This window comes from Suricata suricatta, chromosome 8, assembly GCF_006229205.1.
Source record: "Suricata suricatta isolate VVHF042 chromosome 8, meerkat_22Aug2017_6uvM2_HiC, whole genome shotgun sequence".
Taxonomy (NCBI): domain Eukaryota; kingdom Metazoa; phylum Chordata; class Mammalia; order Carnivora; family Herpestidae; genus Suricata; species Suricata suricatta.
Window position 1 is genome coordinate 91,246,173 of NC_043707.1, and position 20,145 is coordinate 91,266,317.

General features: G+C 35.4%; 1 protein-coding gene across 2 annotated transcripts in view; it reads left to right on the forward strand.

Annotated features, from left to right (window-relative positions):
• The window catches only part of ITGB3BP (integrin subunit beta 3 binding protein), a 64,554-nt gene that overhangs the window by 26,890 nt on the left and 17,519 nt on the right, over positions 1–20,145 (forward strand). For both annotated transcript variants that reach the window (XM_029948339.1, XM_029948340.1), the window contains 2 exons: positions 2,916–3,051; positions 11,987–12,056. In XM_029948339.1, coding sequence (XP_029804199.1) covers positions 2,916–3,051; positions 11,987–12,056 — 206 coding nt within the window. The remainder of the gene's footprint in view (positions 1–2,915; positions 3,052–11,986; positions 12,057–20,145) is intronic.

Sequence of the window (20,145 nt, forward strand, 5' to 3'; positions counted from 1 at the left end):
TAGGGGATGATAGATTTTCATTTTTCCCTCTTTCTATAGTAATTATAGACAGACATTTTTCCTTTTAACCAACATAGATGGCCAAAAAAAGAAAGCATAACAGAAGCTTCAGTATTTTAAAGTGAGGGGAAAAATACACACACACACACACACACACACACACGCGCGTATGCACACAAAAACTCAATTTATGAAAGCTAGAAAATGGTTTTCAAGGAGAAATGTATGATCTATAGTTGTAATGTTTAGATATTTGGCAATTGGAAAAATAATTTTTTGATAAAATAGGAAAACAGATAGACATAAACGTACATTAGGGTCATAACTTTCATTTCTTGTACATACACAGTGAACTAGTTCTGGGCAATAAATTCTTGGGAAGGTAGGGTAGGATTGGATAAATGTCATAGTTTATGACTGAATACATATAAACAGGTGAAAACTCAAGGTGGAGCGGTAATAATAACCACCTGATAAAGAGACCTAAAACCTTCTCACCTTACAAAAAGGATTGCTTTAGAGTCATAACTTGATATTATAGTTTGATTTTTGAAAAAGGTATTGGTTACATTTGTGGCTGCCATGGATATATAAAATAAAGAATGGAATGTGTTTTGTTCCCCCAATACAAAAAAAGTATTTATCATTTAAAACTTTAACTGAAAAAAAAAATAACTGATGCCATAGACTCTGGAACTAATACCAAGATTATTGAAAAAGGTGATACAGCCACTATTTCTGCCATGGTGTCTTAGAAATAAAGAATAGTTGGCAATGAAGAATCATATAACTATTTCAGGTCAGCTACCAAACGAAAGTTTAATTCTCCAATGCTGGCAACGTCATAAGCCTTCAGACCTTTTTTTATCTCCTAAATCCAGCCTATGTCGTTCATATCACTTCGAAATTTCAGATTTTTCATACCTTTATTTTTGCTTATCTAAACTTCACTTTTCCTCCTCACAAGAACCCTTCTGTAAGATTACTGCAACCCACCTTGATTTTCATTTTCCTCTCAATTTTTGTTAACACCCATTCTACTGTTAAGACCTCTTCCCTGCTGTTTTTCAGAGAACAATTGTTCTTTTCTTTGTACATTAGTTAGTAAGTGCTGAATAAGCACTACAGAAAATAATTTAAAGGGAATTCAGAAGAGCAAGCAGTTAATAGTGTGATAATGGTTGTGAGGAGGATGTGGATCATAAATGAGGACCTGCACAAAGAAAGACTAGATCCTGGGGAAGATAAGAAGGGGGGCATTCCGGCCTCGATCACAGAATGAGCTGAGGCCCCAATGTGTGTAGTCTAAGTGACTGAGACTACAGGTGTCATTTCGTATTAGATGAGAACTAATGAACAAAAGGATGTATTCAAAGTAAAGTGGCTTGGCCAAAGTTGCTGGACTGTTCCTTTTACATCATTCTTCACACATTTTTGAGTTTTAGGATACAAAGATGAAGAAATGATATTTATTTTAAGGAACTCAAATTCTAATAGAGCAGACTTAAATGTAAAACAATTATTAAAATTTACTATCTCCAGGGGCACGTGAATGGCTTAGTCAGTTTGTGGTAGAGCCCCTCCCTAAGGAATGAGGTAAAAACCTCAAGACGAGAAGACAGCCTGGCTCTGTGTGCATGCGTGACTTTCCTTACAACTCTGTAACATGGACCACCCAGTCAGACTGTGTGTTACCATATATGGAAGACAGAGGAACAAACACTGTACAAAGGCAACCTTCCCTTCCTCCCTCCGTCCCCTCACACACTCAGGACTCAGCCTTTTGGGGATCTGAGCCTGCTGAGCCCATACTGGCACGAATAAAGCTGTTTCTGGAAAGAAAAAACCTCAGTGTCCAGACCATGTGTGTGTGTGTGTGACTGGCCACTATAAGTCAAGCACCCAACCCTTTTTTATATAAGGATGATTTTAGGCTGGCTGTTTTTCTTTTTTTTTAAGTTTACTTATTTAGAGAGAAAGCATGAGAGGCAAAGAGAGGGAGAGAGAGAATACCAAGCAGGCCCTGTGCTGTCAGCACAAAGCCTGACCCAGGACTTGATCTCACTCAGGAACCATGAGATCATGACCTGAGCCAAAATCAAGAGTCAGATGCTTAACCAACTGAGTCACCCAGGCACCCCCAAGCACTCAACTCTTGATTTTGGCTCAGGTCATGATCTGAGGATCATAAGATTGAGCCCTGCATCAGGTTCTGTGCCCAGAATGCTTAAGAGTCTATCTCTCTCTTTCTCTGTCCGTTTCCTCCACTCACCCCATACTCACATGTGTGCTCGCTCTCTCAAATATAAAAAATAAATAAAATGTACCATCTCCAGTAAGAGGTACATGCAAGGTGTATGGGAACACAGAAGAGAAAGCTGCAGAGGGGATTTATATAGTATAGACCAAATTTTCAAGGGCCTTAAGTGCCATACTCAATTGTTTGAACATTATTTTGGTTATCCTTAAGACAAGTCACTGTCAAGAGCAACTTTGTAGAGGCTTAAGACAGCACCTACCCTTCCTAGGACTTCTTGTGTGTTTTCCTAAGAGAAACTTCTGGGAGTTTCCCTTGCCTAGCCCCATAATTATACTTAAGGTCCAGCAGACAACAAAGATCAGGATATAATTGGAGAGTCAATCATCTCCACACTGTTTGGAAATACCATCTAAGATGGTAGTAAACCTTTAATATTAAAATTTCATAAATATCAAATTGAAATGCTGTAATTAGTGTGGAGACCTGAAATAGCTACAAAACCTGAACAAACAGTGTTCACTTTGGTGGTGATAATGGGGTATGTTTAAAATCTGAAAAGAAAGAGCAAGGAAAGTAATGCTGGTTTGAATTTTGCAAGTTTTAAAAGGCATTCTCAATGTAAGTATTTTTGTCTCAAATTAATATTTATTTTCAGTCATTTGATTCTACAAAAATCACAAGGAAGAAAAGTATTACAACTTACTCTCCAACAACTGGAACTTGTCAAATGAGCCCGTTTGCTTCTCCTGCAAGCTCTAAAGAACAAGAACACAAAAGTGAACCATCAAATGGTTAGTTGAACATTCTTTTCCATTTATTGTAATATTTTTCTACTTAGTCGTTAAGTCAGAATTTTTATTTAATAATATATGAATCTCACTGCAGCTGATTTTTCTTTTCTTAAAGAATTCAACATAAAGAAGGCTAGAATACAGGTACTACTTTGGACATAAATGTAAACTTTCTAGGCACTTATTTTAAAATGCTACTGCAGACTTTGTTCCCTTACTATCCCATCCATTAAATAGAAATTATGGTCTGACTGCCTTCAGCTACTATCAATTATAGTGGTTACAGATACACCCCTTAACAAGCTATCCATCATGTGCATAAATTAAAGGCCATATAATTCAGGTACTGCTGCACTACAGCTTAAAAGAGATATTTCTAAATGTTATTTTTATTCATGTTGTCCATTTAGTTTTATCCACATATCATTTCTCTTTATATAGCTTGCTTTTATTTATTATATTTCATTCCCTTCTTTTCCTTTACTATTTTAGATAGATTTGCAAAAAATTTGTAGAGTTTGTCACTAGAGGATAGCCTATTTTACTATGAGATTGTTTATTTTGAAATATTGTTAATTTTGGCCATGCATATTTCTTGCTCTCTAGTAGTTTATTGCTAAAATATTTTTTAAAGATATATGAATCTAGATTTCATAGGTTTAATTTTTAATATTACAAAAAGTCATGAATCAGTAACATGTCAAGTTTCTGTAATATAAAATTCTAAGTAGGCTCAAATTTAATAAGATATATTTTAGATGTGCTGTGATTAGCCTAATTCATATTTTATTGTTTAACATTTATTGAGTGCTAAGAATATACTAGAAGCCACACAGAAACAAAGAAATCTCATTTTACCCAGTTTGTTGTAATGAAACCTATAATAAGATCTTAAACTTTTGAATGACTTTTATTTTACTTTAATCAAATGCTTTTTATCTTAAAGCTATTACTTTAGGTTTGCTTTCACAAAAATGTATGAAGATGTATACATTTTCTTCAAGCTCTATCTGTTTTTAATACACTTGATATATCTTTTGTTTAAAATTAAAAATTAGTGCCTTAAAGATGGCACATCACGATACTGAAATGTGAATAGGTTTTAAACGGATACCTACTCGATTTCCATATTGAAATTAAATATGGACTTAAGGGAACATTCCTTTTGCCTATAAAAAGGCTGGTCACATGATCCCAGTTGACATTTAAGTGGATAATTATCACAGATTATAGTACTAAGTAAGCTCTTTTTTAAAAAGTCATATAGCAAGGGTTCCTGGGGTGCTGGTAATATTCTATTTCTTGACTTACATGGTGGTTACACTGGCTCATTAAGCTGTACATATATGTTTTATATACTCTTTGATATATATATCTCATATACAAAAGTCTCAAAATAGAATTCTCTAGGATCTTATATCACATTATGTTATTTGTAATCATTACATTGCTCATCCTGATATGTCATCTTATACACATTTTAGAAATAAGAAAGCCTGACCCCTATGAAGTAATTTAATTTCCAAATGATCCCATAACTTCCATTAACAATTCTCAGTTTTTAAATATTTTACAAAACATAAGGTGCAACTTAAATAAGCTCTTTTATTTAAATAGCATTTTCAAGGGCGTTTTAGGTGCAATTCACTTCCCATCACACTTAGGATATAATTCAAAACCTTATCATGACTTTTAAGGCCATACATCATCTAATACCTGACCACCTCGTCTATCTCATTTCCTACTACTCTTACCATGTTTACACTACTTTAACCCTCTTACTCTCTTGCTAGTCATCAATCAAGCTAAACCTCTTCCTGCCACAAGGTCATTGCACTTGCAGGTCTCTCAACCTGAAATACTCTTCCTCCTGGAATACTCTTCCTTTACATATTTCTTTTCTTTTCTTTTTTTTAAGTTTATTTACTTTAAGAGAGAGAGAGAGAGAAAAAATGAGAAAGTGTAAGCAGGAAAGGGGCAGAAACAGAGAGAGACAGAATTCCAAGCAGGCTCTGTGCTGTCAGTGTGGAGCCCAGTGTGGGGCTCGAACTCACAAACCGTGAGATCATGGCCTGAGCCAAGATCGAGTCAGATGCCTAACCAACTGAGCCACCCAAGCACCCCTTCCTCTGGTATTTCTATGTACTTTGCATATACATTTGAACTATGTACTATGTGAACAGATAACTTAATATCAAATTCAAATCTATTTGTACTTATAAAAGAAAGAAAAATCTGTTTCTAAGTCTTCCCTCTACATAGACTGTACATGTGGGTCAAAAATAGGGTGAGTGATTTCACTTCATGCTTTTGATATACATATATTTGTTTACTTATCATTGTATATATTTCTCATTATTATATATATTTATGTGTGTGTGTCATTATATTGCTGCCCTCCCCTACCCTTTAGCAAATTTCTCCAAACTATTATGTTTTTGGTGAAGAGGAAGGATCCATTAGACTTCTTATTTAATAATTGAGTGGAAGGGTAAACAACAAATTTGCCTGGTCAACGAGAGCACTTGTGAATTGGACAATAGATCTGTAGAAATCATCCAGACTGTAGGAGTGTAATAGCACAAAGAGATAAAGAGATGGAGAATATGATAAAAAAGATAAAAATAAATGATAAATAAAATGAGAAACTCCAGCATATCTCAAATAGGAGGTCCATAAGGAGGAAATATGGAGAATGGGGCTGAGGCAATCTTCTAAGATAAAAGGACCATCAGGGTTGGGGTTGTGTTTTTATAGTTTCAATTTCACAGTTAAGGAAAGATGAGAATTTCTGGGTTAGCATAGCATGCTTAGTTTGAGCAGGATGAATAAAACAGATCCACACCTAGTCATATCATGGTAAAACTGCAGAACATCAAAGGCAAAGAGAAACTTTGAAAGGCCAGCAGAGAAAAAACATCTGACATACAAGGGAATGACAGACTAATGGTAGACTTTTCATCTCTAGCAATAGACGCTAGTGGGAAGTGGATTGATACCAACTAAAATTCAGAGCTGAATTTTTTTATTCAGGAAGTGAGGGTGAAATAAAGATTTTTTTCAAAGTCGGAAAGAATTTACCCTTCACATACTCTCAGAAAGGACTACTAAAACATGTACTTGCATAGGCAAACTGAGCCTCCAGTAAAGGAATGGACTGCAAAGAGCAATGGTGAAAAAATAAATTAGCAAACCTGTTGGTAAATCTAATTATAAATCTAATTATAAAAATATGACAACAAGTTCCGCTGGCCATAAAGCAAAAGACAATTTGAGAGATGGAGTCAAAGCCAACTAGACTGTGATAGCATGGAATATTGATGAGGGAGCAGGAAGAAGCTAAAGTGTTTTAAGATTCTTGTAATTTTTAGGGAACAGATAGGGTATCTGTTAATTAGGATTAAAATTGTGTTTTTATTTACTTGCCTGTAAAATGGGGAAAATAAGAATATCTACCCCAGATTGTTGTAAGAATTAAATAATGTACAAAAAATACTTAGAACAGTGCCTGCTGTGTATTTAAGTTTTTTCGATACATATTTTAGCTGTTTTTATTAATATCATTATTATTTAGGTTTTAAGAAAAGATATAGGATGATTAAGAAAACAAAGCAAATACTAGCTTTAAAAAAAGTTATATTTGGTATAAGAATATTACTATAGACCAAAATAGATTTTTAGGCAAAAAAGCGTTATTGAAGATAATATAAATCTTTACATAGTGGGAGAAGGGGAGAGTCACTACCAGAAAAAGAATCCTGAAACTATGTACATCTAAAACAAAAACTCAAACAAAGCATAACAAAATAGGATAGGATTATAAGGCGAGACCCACAAATCCCAAATAGTAGTAGATTTTAAACTACCCCTTTCAGGGGCACCTGGGTGGCTCAGTTGGTTAAGTGTTTGGCTCTTATTTTCAGTTCAGGACATGCTCTCATGATTCCTGGGTTCAAGCCCCACATGGGCTCCACACTGAGAGAGTCGAGCCTGCTTGGGATTCTATCTCTCCCCTCTCTCTGCCCCCGCTTCTCTCTCTCTCTCTCTCGCTTGCTCTCTCACTCTCTCTCTCTCACTCTCACTCAAAATAAATAAAAAAAACTTAAACACTTTCAGAAGCTGATGAAATAGGCAAAAACTTAGGACAGGCATAAACAATTTCAACGCAGCAAGCAAGTGGGATCTAACAAGCTGTGGTCACACAAGTATAATACGTCACACGTGATAGAGCATGACATAGGACTTTTACAAAAATATATCCACTTGAAGGCACCGAGGTGGCTTATTTGGTTGGGTGTCCGACTCTTGATTAGGGCTTGGGTCATGATCTCAGGGTCGTGAGATTGAGCCCCAAATCAGGCTCCACACGCAGAACGGAGCCTGTATATGATTCTCTCTCTGCCCCTCCCCCCCCCAAATATAACCAGTTTGGAGTCACAAAGAAATCTCAACATACCAAAATTGCTGTCAAATTCTCTGACAAAAATTTTGTGCAATTAGGAATCAATAATAAAAAGGCAGCTCTCTAAAAATTTTAGCCCATGTGTTTGGAAACCTGGAAACATCTAAATAATTCATTGTTCAGAAAAATCATAGTGGAAAGTATGAAATATTTAAAATGGAATGACAATGAAAACAGGAAACTTACAGGAAAAATTTATACCTAAATACTGCATTATACTATAACAGTTCTTAGTGGAAATTTTATACTTATAAATGCATATATTTAGAAATGCATATATTTAGAAATGCATATATTTAGAAAGGAAGAATGATTAAAAACCCAGAAGCATTCAACTCCAAATGATGGAAACAAAATAGAAAGAACCCCCCCAAAGTATAAGAAAGGAAATAGTAAAAGATATAAAGAAGAAAGTATTAAATAGAAAACAAGACAATAATAAAAGCAGCAAAATCAAAAGCAGATTCTTTGAAAAGACTAATCAAATGGTAGATTTCTGGCAAGACTGATTTCTTTTTAAGTGGGAGAAGGGACAGACAATATGTATTTCAAAGGATCTGATAAATTATTATCAGTTTAAATATATGATGAGCAGTTTGAGATATATGAGCCAAATGCTTCTTAATGTGGCCCACAGTCTAATTTGGGTGAAAGCTTTTAAAACTTACCATTCTGCTTCTCAAATATTGATGTTTTAGTAGCTAAAAAGCAATTCTGATTTTTCTCATTGAAACCTTTCTTTTCTATAATATAGGAGATATTTTAAGAATATTACATTTCCATACATGGGACTCAGTAAAAGTATTTTGAATTAAAAAAAAGAATCATTAACACTGTTATTTTTCATGAATTCATCCTCTGAAGAGGTTCTTCATTCTCCACTCTTGTTTAATAATAATAATGTGGTTAACTAAAAGAATAACATGATTTCATTTGCCTCTTACTTAGCCTACAGGCTCTAACTTGATCTAGCAATAACTCTTTTAGAAAAAAATTACTAATTAGTGTATAACACTGTAGACAAATCACTTGAACCTCTCATAATTTTTGGTTTGGGACCAAATGACAGGCCTAAGATGTATGCCAACTATGAAGTGTACATATCTGGAAACAGCATGATGTGAACCTAAACCTGTTTAAATAAGCACAGCATCCTGGTTAAAGGAACAATCTTTGTAGCCACATGACTGAGTTTAGATCCTAACTGTGCCACTTACTTGGTTTAGGACCTTGGATAAGTTATGGCCATTCTTTGCCTCTGTTTCCTTATCTGTAAAATGAGAATAAGAGTGACCACAGATTAGTTTATATATATAACATTTAAAACAGTGCCTGGCCCTAAAAATACTATGTAAGTGTTAGCCAGTATCGTTAAAGTCATTGATTATATTTCTAAATATTGTGATCTGTTGCAAATTACCTTCACTGGTTAGAGAAAGGGCTTCTTGAACCTTACCAGAAAGTGTAAATACAGTTTTGAATATAGTCGAGATTCAGAGATGGTACATTTTTCAGTGTATTGTGAAACACCTTTAAAGGGAGCCACACACACAACTGTTTGTTATGTATAACCTAGTAAGAAAATGACCATCTAGAACCTGCGGCTCTTCAGCATATGTTCATTGCTAATAGAATGAAATGAAATCAAGGAATTAATTATTAAGTAACTGGAATACTCTTTTTTTAACTTTTTAAAAATGCTTATGTATTTTTGAGAGAGAGAGAGACACACAGAGAGCATTAGTGGGGGAGGGGCAGAGAGAGGGAGACAGAATCTGAAGCAGGCTCCAGGCTCTGAGCTGTCAGCACAGAGCCCATCATGGGACTCAAACTCACGAACCATGAGATCATGACCTGAACCTAAGTCGAATGCTCAACCAACTGAGCCACCCAGGTGCCGTGGAATACTCTTAATGATATATTAGAGTATAAACAGTCTCTGATAACTTATCCAAGTGTTATTCTTAGAGATATTAAAACTCCTCCTATTTAACAATTGGAAAGTATATTTGAAACCTAAGTCCCTCCATGAGAAGATGGAGATTAATGCTATTGATTTCATTTTATAGGATGATATCTAACCAATCCCCTTACAACAATAAAAATGTTCCAGCAGGCATTGAATAAGGCATTCTTTTACTATTTCTCACCTAACTTTATTGACTGATGGTACTAAAATATGAAAATTAATTACACATTAAAGGAACAAAGTAATTTTAATTTTTAATTTTAGAGCTTTATTGGATGCAGACAGCATAGTACAAAATTCAGGAAATTAGTATTTACCTGTAGGCAAAGATTCTCTAAAATAAAGGTTTAATGTGTATCCTGGAGTTTCATTTGTAGTTTCCTACAAAACAGATGCATTTTTAGCTTGATTTTTTTTAAGAGAGATGGATTTTAAAAGGCTTTTTCCTCAAAGTTCTCTGAAGTCATAAATAAAATATTGTTACTGTTTTTCCCTTTAATCCTTTATTAAATAAACTCTTACTGTTTGGAATTTAAGGATATAGACAAGTCAAGTAACAAAAAGTTAATAAACAAGAGATATAACTAGTACTTTAGCACAACTTCTAAATCACAAGTTTTTCTCTTTTTGGAATCTTAAAAACTATTTTGAGATAATGTAGTTACATAATTTTTTTGAGAGAAGTCACAGACCCAAAGTAACATTGAGGGAAATTACTGTTCATCAGCTTCTAAACCAACTTAGTGAAATTATAAATATCAGAGAATAGAAAATATACTTGAAATAAGCTTTTCCTCCACTAATAGGAGCCAGTAAGAATAATGGAATAAAAATTAAGTGAAGAAAAAAAGAGTAAACCAGCATTGGAATGTCCGTTCCAGACACTAATACGTTGGTAAATTACATTTGAAAATTTAAAGAAAGTACCCTTGTGTTATTTGTGTACTCGGTTTCATCTAGAAGTACTGGATCCTCCTGCAGTGTTACATAGAGCTACACTGTCCAGTGCATTTAGGTACAGAGCACGTAGACAGTAGCTCAGCAGAACTCAGATGTGCTATATCTGTAAAATACATGCCAGGTATCCAAGACAGTGTGAAAAAGGGAATATGAATATCTCATTAATAATCTTATATTATTATGTGTTAAAATTATAGTATGTTGGGTGTTTGGGGTTAAATGAAATATTAAAGTTTATTTCACTATTTTTTTCCTCTGTAAAGAATTTTGCTAGTGCAAGAGTTTGAATTACATAAGCGGCTCACATTATATTTCTGTTGGAGAATGTGAGCTAGGTTTTCTTGGTACATTGTATCAAACAATTTTTTAGAAAAATAAGGAGAACGTTGACTAAGTAATAGTTCCTGTGCCAGTTGTTGAACAGATGGAACTGTATAAGAATACATAACGTGAGGAGGTTGTCACCAGTTCTACATTGTAAAAAATGATTTCTCTGGACTGTTTCTCTTTAGTAGTAAAGTTTGGATTATTCATTCATTTGCTTCCTTATTCATTCAGTAAGCATTTACTAAAGGCCAGTATATGTAAGACATTAAGAATCTTTTTGGTAATATGTTTTCAAATACTTATTATACAAAGTATACATAAGTATACTTTAAACATATCTATGTTTAAAGTATATGGTATACTGTGCTGTGAAGTACAGTAGGAAAACAACTAAATGGAGAGCTCATAAAACAATGATCTATGACTAATATTATCTATGATAATAGTAATTGACCACTAATAAGCACAAAAGTCATATTCTACCAGAACTATAAAATCAAATTTACATTTCAACCCAGCACATAAGATCTTTCCAAAAATTTACTAAATCAATATGCATTTAAAGTCAGGTATGTTGATCCCTTATATCAAATTTGTTTTACTGTGATATCACTAAGAATTCACTATTTTCTAGATAGTATCACCAATCCCTTTTTAACTTTGAGGCAAAAGATAGGGGTGAAATAATACAAACTAGAAGCTTTAAGATATTTTTTATTTAAACTATTTGATGAAAGTATTTTTCATCTAGTAAAGATTGTTTTTTTTCTATGTAATGTTCTCATGAATAAAAAAAATTGGGAGATTGGGGGGCACCTGGGTGCCTCAGATGGTTGAGCCCTAACTCTTGATTTTGGCTTAGGTCATGATTCCAAGATCATAGGCCCTGCATGGGGCTCTGTGCTGAGTGTACAGCCTGCTTAAAATTCTCTCTCTCCCCCTGTCCCTCTTCCACCTTGTCTGCCCCACTGGCCCCTGTGCACTTTCTGTCTAAATTAAAAATAAGGGGGGAGATGATTGGAATATAAAAAAACAAAATAGCTATTCAAAAGTTACTCATAACAGTGATTTTTTTTTTCCCCAGAGCAAATTCCAGGATATGTTTTCTTTTCCTACTTCCCTTTCATTTGTCTACCCTTTTAGTTTCTATTTAAACTTTGGCAAACTAATTCTATTTAAAGCTTGACATTGTCCCCCTTTTTACTTCATGTATATAGGAAAGAGGAAAAAATGGACTCACCTCAGTTTAATTGAAAGGAAGGAATCTACAACAAAAGACAATGATGAGTAAGTCTTTGTTTTTAAAATAATTACACACATGTGTCTTGAAAGAAAAGGTTCATATTTGTAAAAGTAACAATTTCTGAGAAATAATTTATTTGCAGAAATTAAAAAATAGTTTATATCTGAGTTGCAGTATTCTTTTTTTCTTTTTTCAATGTTTATTTATTTTTGATAGCACACACAAAAGTGCATGTGCAAACATGGCAGGAGCAAAGAGAGAGACAGAGGATCTGAAGCAGGCTCTACATTGACAGCAGAGAGCCTGGTGTGGGGTTGGAACTCACAAACCATGAGGTCATGACCTGAGCCAAAGTCCAACACTTAACCGACTGAGCCACCCAGGTGTCCCTAAGTATTCTTTTTTAAAGAATACTTTGTGAAAAGAATACTTTGTGGTGTATTTTACAGTGTTCATGTGATCGTGGTATCTGATATCTTAATTTTAATATTCATTGAGCCCAGTTGCCAAGCCCGTAAATAAGAGACTAGCTTAAGGTAAAACTGAGGAAAACATCCCTTTCAGATTTTACACGGGTGGAAAAGTAGTACGTTGTCTGGGAACAGAATGCCTAACAAATAGCTGACTCGAGAGCTAGGAACACAGTGAAGCCAGCAGTGTAAGGGATCCAGAGGACCTTAGGAGACTTACATGCCAGCGTCCAACTATTTTCATATTGGCCAGCCAATGCTGCCTTGAATGGACATACTATCTACAAAAATCCACCTTCCTCATATGTTCTGGAAAGAATACTTACAGCCATCCAGTGAGGCTGGAGAAATTGAATTAAGCAGAACAGGGGGTTAAATTTTCAAAGTAGTTCGTATGTGCAGCTCATTTACCCCTTCAGCTGTATTGTCTGCACGCCACACAGTGTGATGGATGGGTAGAGATGAAGAAAATGAAGTTTCTACCCATTGGGAGCTTCTGGTCTTTTGTTGTAAGTTAACATGCCTTTCCAAACTTAGAAATAGGTTATAAGGTATGTTTCAAAATGTTTTTTAAATCATTTGAGTGGAATTCAGCATGCATTTTCCATACAAATGGTGTTGTAATTTGTGGTTATAACCCCAGAAGTCTATTTTTTTCATAATGTAGCTGAACTATAGTATTAGTCTAGGTTAAAATATATAAAAATTGAGTGCCATTTAGAGTACAACAGGGACAAAGGGAAGAAATCTTTTTTTTTGGCATCTCCTACATCTATTTTACCCCCTTTATCTGTTCTAACTGCTTTTCCTAGCCATGTTTTCCCAGCTCCAAATCTTTTCGTGTGCCCCTGTCCCACAGATATTTTTGTTGTTAATTACTACTCCTTCCTTTCCCTAAGCCAAGTTCCCATTTCCTCTGAAACCAGTCTCAGCTAGATATTAAGGGGCAAGCATTCTCTTTTTGTTTAACTTATTTAAAATTGCCAATACATACACACAATAAAAGTCTCAAGTTGTCCAAAAGAACATACAGTGAGAGCAAGTGACAGGTAACAATTTTTGAATCATGTATAATCTTATTTTGAAAGCAGATACCTGCTAATCCAAATGAATTTCTGTTATAATTATATAAAGCATAACAAACTTGGAAGTAAGAGTAGACAGTGAAGGAGGAAATGTTTTTAAATAACAGCAATACCACGTAAGAAGCCAGACTTTCCTTTGATTTCCTCCCAATCAGCTCTTAAGCTATTCTAACTTTTTCTACTGTCTTCCCTTCCTTATTCTTCAGAACTCATCACTTTGCTCACAGCTCCAGATTTTTAACAACAGCTCTCATAGCAGTGAGCTTTCAAGTAGCAAGGAAGGAACAAGAACCCTTGTTATGGTTCACTTAGGAATTTGCCTATATTTATTTAATTTATCTTAGTATTTATTTCTAAAGATCCCTGTTATTTATGTATAGCACTCCATGACTTGATACTAGAATTAGTGAACTTAAGGACAAGCCAAGATATTTTACAATAGATAAAAATTATGGCTTGTTGAGTGTTTTTTATACTCATTATAAAATTACTCATTCCTAGTCAGTAAAGCCATTTACCAGCTTTAGTAATGGGTTCTTCATTTATTTCATTTGTTTAGATTTCTTTTATTATCTTGTAAAGCCATTCTAAAGACTTGAGTTTTTTTAATCTGAAATTAAATTGAACATTTCACATCTGTACATCAGTTTTAAATGATCATAGCATTTTATATTTTGTTTTGGCAATTCTGTAGGGTAGGGTTGTCCAGAGGAACAGAATCAATAGCAGATACATATGTAGGTAAAAATATAATAACAATATAGTATTAATAAAATAGAAATATTTAATGATAATAAAATGGTATTGATGTAATTGTTATTAATAATTAAAAGGCATTGATAATGAGTTTTATATGTATACTTACATATATAAAGATAGATTGATTATGAAGAATTGGCTCATAAAATTATAGAGGCTAAGTCTCACTGTCTACCGTCTGCAAGCCTGAGACCCAAGAAAGCTGGTGGTGTCATTCCAGTTCAAGTCCAAAGGCCTGACAACCAGGATAGCTGATGGTATAAATCCCAGTTCAAGAACAGGAAAAGAGCAATGTCCCAAAACAGGCAGGCAGGACACTAAATCCTCCCTTTCTCCACTTTTTGTTCTATTTAGCCCCTCAACAGATTGAATGTTGCCCACCCACATTGAGAAGGAGGTCTACCTTACTTAGTCAGTTTTTACCAAGTGGTTATACTGTGGTGATTTTTTAACTCCATCCTTCCTTCTGTTAGTTGACCTTTTTAAAATTCATGAGTTCATAGTGATAAAGGTTTTTTCCTTGCCTTCCCTCTTTCCATATTTGCACCCTTTCTCAAACAGTAGATCTTTGGCTCCTAACAGCAGCAATATATTTTCACATTTGCTTAATCTTACCACACACACAAAATAGTTTCAGAATTCCTGCACTCAGAGGACTATTAAAAACAAGCCTGCAAAGCATTCAAGGTTTGTTTGCAGTCTTTTTTGTCTTTAATATGACAGTATATAGTCATATTAGTGTTCAAAACTACTTGGGTTAGTTCTTTAAGCTTTTTTAATTTTAATTCCAGTATAGTTAACATAGAGTATTTTATTAGTTTCAGGTGTGCAATATAGCAGTTCAGCATTTCTATACATTACTCAGTGCTCATCATGATAAGTGTACTCTTTAATCCCTATTTCACCCATACTCCCACCCGCCTCCCCTCTGATAACCGTCAGTTTGTTCTCTAGAGTTAAGAGTCTGTTTCTTGGTTTCTTTCCCTTTTTTTCCTTTGCTCATTTGTTTTGTTTCTTAAATTCCACATATGAGTGAAATCAGTATCTGTCTTTCTCTGACTGACTTATTTGCTTAGTATTATGCTCTGTAGCCCCATCCATGTTGTTACAAATGGCAAATTTTCATTCTTTTTTATGGCTGAGTAATATTCCACGATGTGTACACGTGTGTGTACATATTTACCCATTCATCAGTCACTGAACACTGGGCTGCTTCCATAATTTGGCTATTGTAAAATAGTGTTGTAATAAAGAAAGAAGTGCATGTATCCCTTTGAATTAGTGTTTTTGTATTGGGGGTGAGGTGGGGGGAGGTAAATACTCAGTGGTGCGATTACTAGATAGTAGGATAGTTCTATTTTTAACTTTTTGAAGAACTTCCAATAACAATTTTCTATAGTGGCTGCACCAGTTTGCATTCCCACCAGCAGTATACAAAGGTTCCCTTTTCTCCTCATTACTTGTATTAGTTGTTTGTTTGAAGAAGTAGTTCTTCATTTGAAGTAGTTAGGTTCTCTTGTTCTTTTGTATTGAGTTTAAATATTTTTCTCATCCTTTTTTATTTGATTTTACTTTTTAACTATGTAAAACGTTAATATGTTCCAAAACCCAAAGCTTTACCAAAAAGTACATCCAGAGAAGTGTCACTCCCTGCCCCATTCTTGCTACCTGCTCTTTGAAAGTAACCAAATTCATTAGTTTCTGGCTTACCTTATATTTATTTTTAAAGTTTTTTAATGTTTATTTATTATTGAGACCGAGAGAAACAGAGCATGAGTTGGGGAGGGGTGCAAAGAGAGGGAGACACAGAATCTGAAGCAGGCTCCAGGCTCTGAGCTGTCAGCACAGAGCCCGACATGGGGCTCAAACCTGCAAATTGTAAGATGATGACCTGAGCCAAAGTCAGAAGCTCAACCAACTGAGCCACCCAGGTGCCCCCCTTTATAAAAGTTTATTTTCATAAAATTAAGTTGTTTCATTTCTTTTTTCCAATTTCTCATTTCATACAAAGATGGCATACAGTGTATACTCTTGTATGCTTTTTGGTTTTCAAGTATGTATATGTCCTGAAATGACACCCTGCTAATCAACTTAGCAAGTTAAAACATAAGCATTCTTCCAGTAGGAAAATATGATTCCATGTTCCAAGTTTAAATGTTTTTTTCTCCAGAAAACAAGCCATTAGTGACATGTCAATAAAGCTCATTTATAAACAAACACCTACACATTAATATTTTATGTGAACTTCCATATCTTTTATATTCTGAAAGGAAAATATATTATATAATTCACTGCCATTGGCTTTTCTTCCTCTTGACAATTTGCTGCTGTCTGCTGTCACTGCTCTGAAAATGCAGTAATGGTGACTATCCTTCTATAGGATTTATTTCCATTAAACTTCTTATTTTCAGATTGTAGATTCACATGCCACTGTGAGAAGTAAGACAGAGAGATCATGTGTACCCTTTTCCCCCTTTCCTGACATGATAACATCTTGCAAAACTGTAGGACAGTATACCAACCAGGAAATTGACATTACCAAAATCCACTGATTTTTATTCAGATTTCTCAAGTTTCACATGTACTTATTTGTGTGTGTGTGTGTGTGTGTGTGTGTGTGTGTGTGTGTTCAGTTCTATGTAACTTTATCACATCTAGTTTAAAGTACCCACCACACAGTCAAGATATGGGACATTCCCATCACCACAAAAATCCCTCCTATTATATAAAGCTTCTTTTTAATCACTAGTTTATTCTCTTATAGATATAAAAGTAATTTTTTAGATTTAAAAAAAAATTTCAGGGCGCCTAAGTGGCTCAGTCAGTTAAGTGTCCCAACACTTGGTTTCAGCTCAGGTCATGATCTCATGGTTTGTGGGATTGAGCCCCACATTCTGCTCTGCACTGACAGCATGGAGCCTGCTTGAGACTCTCCTCTCTCTCTCTCTCTCTCTCTCTCTCTCTCTCTCTCTGTCCCTTCCCTGCTCATGCTCTCTCTCAAAATAAATAAGTTAACATTAAAAAAACATGTTAATGTAAATAAAACCATTATAATTCTAATGAATTATGCCGGAACTGGGTTTTCTATTATTTTGTTCTGTATACAATTAACTGTGACAGGTAGCCACTATTCAGAATTCTCTGAGTTTCTCTTCACTGTGTTTTAAGTATTCAGTAATGCAACAAAAATCTGACTTATGAATCACTTTCTGCTTAAATCAGGTCTCTAGGAGTGAGTTAGTTGACAATGCTTATCAAGGGGCACTTGGACAGTTCAGTTGGTTAAATCAACTGACTCTTTTTTTTTAAATTTTTTTAATGTTTTATTTATTTTTGATACAGAGAGAAACAGAGCATGAGACGGGGAGGGGTAGAGAGAGAAGGAGGCATAGAACCGGAAGCAGGCTCCAGGCCCTGAGCTAGCTGTCAGCACAGAGCCTGACCCGGGGCTCGAACTCACGAACCTGAGATCTGACCTGAGCCCAAGTCGGAGGCCTCACCGACTGAGCCACTCAGGCGCCCCAACTGACTCTTGATTTAGGCTCAGGTCATGATTTCATGGTTCGTGGGTTCAAGCCCTGCATCGGGCTCTAGGTTGACCAGTTTGGAGCCTGCTTGGGATTCTCTTTCCCTCTCAATAAAATAAACCATAACAAATGCTTATTAAAAACTTAAAAATAAAAATAAGGTTATGCCTATATTCTATAGGTGAGCAAAGACTAAAAGGGAAACCAGTATTTATAAGAGACTTATTTTTCAGCTGTTCAAAAGTTTTGACTTGGAAGAATGAAAACTTTTCCCCAAAGATCAGTAACAAGACCGGCATGCCCATTTTCACCACTGGTGTTCAACATTTTACTGGGAATTCTAATCAGAACAATTAGAGGGAAGGAAGAAAAGAAGGAGGGAGGGAATGAAGACAGAAAGGAAGAAAACAAAGGCATACATTTGGAAAGGAAGAAATAAAACTATCTCTGTTTGCAGACAACAGTAAGGTACCTAGGAATAAACCTAACTAAACAGGTAAAAGATTTATACTCTGAAAACTGTATAACACTTATGAAAGAAATTGAAGAGGACACCAAAAAATGGAAAAGCATTCCATGCTCTTAGATAGGAAAAACAAACATTGTTAAAACATCTGTACTACCCAGAGCAATCTACACATTATATATTTAATGCAATCCCTACCAAAATACCAGTGGTGGAGTGCCTGGGTGGCTCAGTCATTTGGGAGTCTGACTCTTGATTTTGGCTCAGGTCATCATCACATGGTCCATGGGTTCAAGCCCTGCATCAGGCAGAGCTGCTTGGAATTCTGTCTCTCTTTCTCTCTGCCCCTTCCTCCCCGCTTCCTCTCTTGGTCTCTCTCTCTCTCAAAATAAATAAATAAACCTAAAAAAAATACCACCAACATTTTTCAGAGAGCTAGAACAAAGAATCCTAAAATTCATATGGAACCGCAAAAGACCCCAAATTGCCAAAGCAATCCTGAAAAAGAAAAAACTGCAGGCATAGATTCTAGATTTCAAGCTATATTACAAAGCTGTAATCCTCAAGATAGTACAGTCCTGGCACATAAACAGACATGTAGATGAATGGAACAAAATAGAAAATCCAGAAATGGACCCATAGCTATATGGTCAACCTATCTTCAACAAAGCAGGAAAAAAATATCTAATGGAAAAAGATAGTCTCTTCCACAAATGGTGTTGGGAAAACTGGATGGCGACATGCAGAAGAATGAAACTAGACTACTTTCTTATGCCATACATGAGAATAAACTCAAAATAGATGAAAGACCTAAATGTGAGACAGGAAACCATCAAAATCCTAGAGGAGGACACAGGCAGCAACCTCTTTGACCTTGGCCACAGCAACTTCTTACCAGACACATCCCTGAAGGCAAGGAAAACCAAAGCAAATGAACTATTGGGACTTCATCAGGATAAAAAAACTTCTGTACAGCAAAGGAAACAATCAACAAAACTAAAAGGCAGTCTATGGAATGGGAGAAGATATTTACGAATGACATAATAGGGAATTAAAGTCCAAAATCTATAAATGAACTTGCAAACTCAACACCCAAAATACAAATAACCCAGTTAAGAAATGGGCAAAAGGGGCACTTAAGCACTCACCCCTTGATTTGGGTTCAGGTCATGATCTTACAGTTCATGGGTTCAAGCCCCGTGTCAAAGCCTGCTTGGGATTCTTTCCTTCTCCCTCTCTCTGCCCCCCACCCCGGCACATATTCTCTCTCAAAATAAATAAAAGGGGGAAAATGGCAGAAAACATGAATAGACAGTGTTCCAAAGAAGATATCCAGATAGCTAGCAAACACATGAAAAGATGCTCAGCATCATTTATCAGGAAAATACAAATCAGAACCATAATGAGATATCACCTCATACCTGTCAAAATGGCTAAAATTAACAACATAGGAAAGAACAAGTTTTGGTGAGGATGCAGAGAAAGGGAAACCCTCTTGCATTCCTCTTGTGGAAATGCAAACTGGTGCAGCCACTCTTGAGAACAATATGGAGGTTCCTCAAGAAACTAAAACTAGAATTGCCCTACGATCCAGCAGTTGCACTATTAGGTATTCACCCAAAGGATACAAAAATACAGATTTAGAGAGACACACGTGCCCTGATGTTTATAGCAGCATTATCAACAATAGCCAAACTATGGGGAGAGCCCAAATGTACATTGACTGAAGAATGGATAAAGAAGACGTGGTGTGTGTGTGTGTGTGTGTGTATGAATATCACTCAGCCATCAAAAAGGCTGAAATCTTGCCACTTGCAGTGATGTGG